The following is a 4,027-nucleotide window of genomic DNA, read 5'->3' as shown; positions in this document are numbered from 1 at the left end:
ATGTCCTAGGCCTTAGCTAATTCGGACTTAATGCTGAAGACGTTCCGGGTCACTTCTTGTCCGAATAGGGATGCGCCATTGTTATCGTTATTCCGGAATCCGTCGAGAACTTGAGTGACAGCCTTGGTTAGCGTGATACGAAGTGCTCGAGCTCTAGCACGAGTTAATGGTGGCTCGACTCTAGGGTTTGCTCGGGGAGCCTTCGCATTGTGCATGTCAAGTCCCGTTCCCGCGGCTTCGAATGATCGTGTGATGTTATGATCATCCGGCAAGAGTCTTGACGCCTGATGGGCCAAGTCTTCAACGTCCTCAAGAGCTCCTTCCATTAAGCTCCCGTCCTCAAGAGCTCCTTCCGTTAAGCTCCCGTCTTCAAGAGCTCCTTCCGTTATGCTCCCGTCCTCCTCCAAGCTGCTAGGTCCGATGTCCTCATCAACTGTGGAAGATTGTCTCTCTTTGGGCGGTTTCTTCCGGGTTTGTCATTGTGCTCAAAACTCGCCTTGTGACCAAGAGTTCTCCACTGTCCGGATACTCTATGTTCTCATCAACATCATCAACCTCCTCTTCGTCCAGGGACTCATAATCTCCCGTATCTGTAAGGATCATGACACGATTGTTTGGACAGTCCTTTGCATAATGTCCTCGTCCCCTACACTTGTAGCAAACAATCTCACGTGAACGTAAGTCAACGGGAGTTGATTTGTTACCTTTAGGACCTGATCCCGAAGATGTTGCTATTCCTTTCCCTTTGTCACGAATATTTGCCTCGGATTGGGTTGATTTGGTTGTTGGAATAGTCCCGGACTTGTTCTCACCGCGTGTATACGATTGGTTTGAAGAAGTTGTTATTGCTCGGTTGAAACGAACTTGCTTCTTGGCAATTTGCTGCTCGATTTGGATTGAGATATGGATAAGTTCCTGCAAATCATGGTAAGTTAAACGTTCTACCTTGCGAGCAACTCGCTCCTGCAATCCATCCACAAATTGTGCCATAATCGCTTCTTCGCTTTCATCTAACTCCAATCGGTTTCGTAGGTGCTAGAACTCCTCATAGTATTCTTCAACGATTCTAGTTCCCTGCACCAAGTTACGATATTTGCGTTGCAAGTCACGATAAAAATGTGGAGGTACATACCTCTTACGCATCATGAACTTCATCTCTCTCCATGTTGTGACAGGTTCGTATTGTGCTCTACGCCTCTCGGCTATTTCTCGATCCCACCATGCTAAGGCGTTGTCGGTGAGTTGTGCCGCTGCGTATCTAACCTTTCTCTGATCCGAATACTCATAACATTCGAAAATATTGTCCATTCGCCTCTCCCAATCGAGATAGGCATCCAGATTAATTCTACCCGCGAATGTAGGCATTGAAAGTTTTGGATCATTACCTCGTTGGACTTGTGGTGCTTGCACGTAGTCCTCTTCTGTAGATTTTGTAAATAACAAAAGCAAGGAGATGAAGATTGATACGAAAGAGGAGATAAGAACGATACAAGGATAGAGGGGAAATAACTCAGATTTCCTTAAGTCTCTATTTCTTATCTTAAGTGATACAGGATATCACCTATTTATAGTAGAGAAACTAGTTGTTACAGCAAATATTTAATGAACAGGTAGTTGGGAAGAGAATTGAATAAACTAGGTGTTGGAGCCTTGCATGTTCAGGAGTATTTATGAGGTAGGTGGCAAGTAGTAGCTTCCTGCTGTATGTCTCAACATTAACTCCATGGGCCTTTCTCAACAATCCATTCATATCCCATCTGATCAAGTACGTATGCACACCTTATGGACATTAGGTTGCTTGTATTTCACTTAACCTGATGGTTTCTTGCTCCTCAAGTCTGCTCGTGTTGTGTTGATTACTCTCTTGTTCTTCAACATTCCCCCTCAAGATTGGTTGGCGGAATTCGATGAGACCAATCTTGGAAAGAATCCGATTAAGAACAAAAGAGCTTGTCGCCTTTGTGAGGATGTCTGCTAATTGGTCTTCACTCCGAGTATACTTTGTTGTTATCAACCCTTGCATGATCTTCTCCCGGATGAAGTGACAGTCCACCTCAATGTGTTTCGTTCGTTCGTGGAAGACTGAATTGGCAGCTATGTGTAAAGCGGCCAGCAAATTGAGGAAATACCATGTTGAAGTTTTTCCACGCCAAAGCATCCGATGGATGTTGCATTTCTCCATCAACGGCAGAATGCGAGGCATGCCATCTCATATGCGAAGCCGTTTGTTGTGATTCATACAAATGCTTCAATCTGTATGATACCGGCATATAGAAAATCTTTTTATACGGAGTTTGTCTCCGTACATTCTTACTCGGACGGTATCTGTAAGCCCCACAGAATTTATACTTAACCAATTCTTTTTCTTCACCCCAGTAGAGCATGCAACCATTTTTGCAAACATCAATCTTTTCATAAGGCATTCCCAAATTCTTCAACATAGCATTCATATCATAATACGATTCTGAAACTTCGTTATTTTCAGGTAAATACTCACCAGCGTTTGACAAAATGAATCCATGCAACTTTCGGTGACATTGTAATCCATTTTCATACTCATCAATCTTGATGCGAGAGATAAACGAGACTGACCTTCTTTACATCCTTCATAGATAGGATGATTTGTCATATGCAACATGTCGAAAAACCATTTTGTTTCGACGTTTGGCTCCTCCTCTTGTGATGAGTTTTGATTAACCAATGCTCCAGGAAAATCATCTGTCACTATTTCAACATAAGGATTTCTTATAACAACTTCATCTACATCATACCTCTGTTCGGCCGACACATGTTGTCTTGTTATTGTTATTGTCCGAACTTCTTCTCCATGAAATCGCCAAATTTAATAGTCTTCCACAAATCCCCTTCGAAATAGATGTTTACCAACATCTTCTTGACAGCGATATTTAAAATTGCGACAACTGGTACATGGACATAGCATTTTTCCACGTTCTTGGCACAACGGCTGCATGGAAGCAAAATTCATAAATTGTTCCAAACCAGTCATGAATTCTTGCGTTACATCTTTTGTAATCGGATCAACTCTTTCATATATCCACTACTAGGATGAACGAATATTCGAATTTGTTGAAGAAGCCATTTTTGGGAGAGTTTTTGGTGTAAGGATAGTAGAAGAATGATTTAGAGAGTTGTTTGGGAGAAAATGGTCGGATGGTTTAAATAGACAAACATTCCAACGGATATCCGTTAGAAATCCATTGAATTTCGTCGACCGTTAAAACTTCCAACGGGCTCCTCTTGGAATAATTTGAACGTTATAACGTTCGACTATTTCCAACTGATGTCCGTTGGAATGTTTGCCGCGTTTTACAACATTCGGATTATTGCAACGGGAGCCCGTTGGAAATTGTCGAACGTTATTTCCAACGGATGTCCGTCGGAATTTGCGTGGAAAATATCCAACGTTGATATTCGTTGATATGCCATTGGAAATTTCCAACGGATTTCTAACGGACTTATCCGTTACACATCCGTGGGAATTTCATCAGAAATCCGTTGGAATATTTCCAACGGCTATCCGGTAGAAATCCGTTGAAATTTGGCCTTTTTTTGTAGTGTGATTTATCTCCTTTTGTTGCAGAAAATTCAGATTTGAGGACAAATCTTTCTAAAGAAGAGGAGAATGATGAGGACATGGAAAGCAACACCATAGGAGCTAAATTGGAAGCTTGCTTCGGAATGGACAAAGCAGGAGAATTCACCGAGCCAAATAGACCGATGACAAGAGCACGTGCGAAGAAGCTACAAGTTGTACCGAATTGCCTTATTCTTGAATGTTTGGGTCAAGAATACATGGGAGAGTGCATGGATTTGGATCAACCACAAGTTCAGCCCCATTATCCACTTGATTTCATTCTTGGATGGTCCATAAATAAAACCCAAAATTTAAAGCCAAGAAAGAGGTCGAAAATTGGCATTAAATCTGGTCAAGATGACTTTCCAACTTCATTCTTGAAGACTACAAAGTCAATTTTGACTCTCTTGAAGACTACACATTCAAACCTCT

The 4,027-nt window shown here is 42.0% G+C and overlaps 1 protein-coding gene across 1 annotated transcript; it reads right to left on the bottom strand.

Moving 5' to 3' along the window:
* Positions 1 to 360: 360 nt before the first annotated feature.
* On the bottom strand, positions 361 to 1,514 carry LOC104807973. Its single transcript, XM_010533443.1, has 2 exons — positions 705 to 1,514; positions 361 to 590 (listed from the first exon to the last, which is right to left on the bottom strand). The coding sequence occupies exons 1-2, from the start codon at positions 988 to 990 to the stop codon at positions 430 to 432; spliced, it is 447 nt and encodes a 148-aa protein (XP_010531745.1). The 5' UTR covers positions 991 to 1,514; the 3' UTR covers positions 361 to 429.
* Positions 1,515 to 4,027: the final 2,513 nt, after the last annotated feature.

Source organism: Tarenaya hassleriana, unplaced genomic scaffold (assembly GCF_000463585.1).
Source record: "Tarenaya hassleriana unplaced genomic scaffold, ASM46358v1 Cleome133, whole genome shotgun sequence".
NCBI classification, from domain to species: Eukaryota; Viridiplantae; Streptophyta; class Magnoliopsida; order Brassicales; family Cleomaceae; genus Tarenaya; species Tarenaya hassleriana.
This window is presented reverse-complemented; position numbering and strand designations above follow the sequence as displayed.

Bases quoted from the DNA above. Each gene is read 5' to 3' on its own strand.
- LOC104807973 (XM_010533443.1), bottom strand. From the start codon at position 990: ATGGCACAATTTGTGGATGGATTGCAGGAGCGAGTTGCTCGCAAGGTA. The intron at 591-704 runs GTAACAAATCAA...TGATCCTTACAG, and splicing joins TTCGGGATCAGGTCCTAAAG to ATACGGGAGATTATGAGTCC.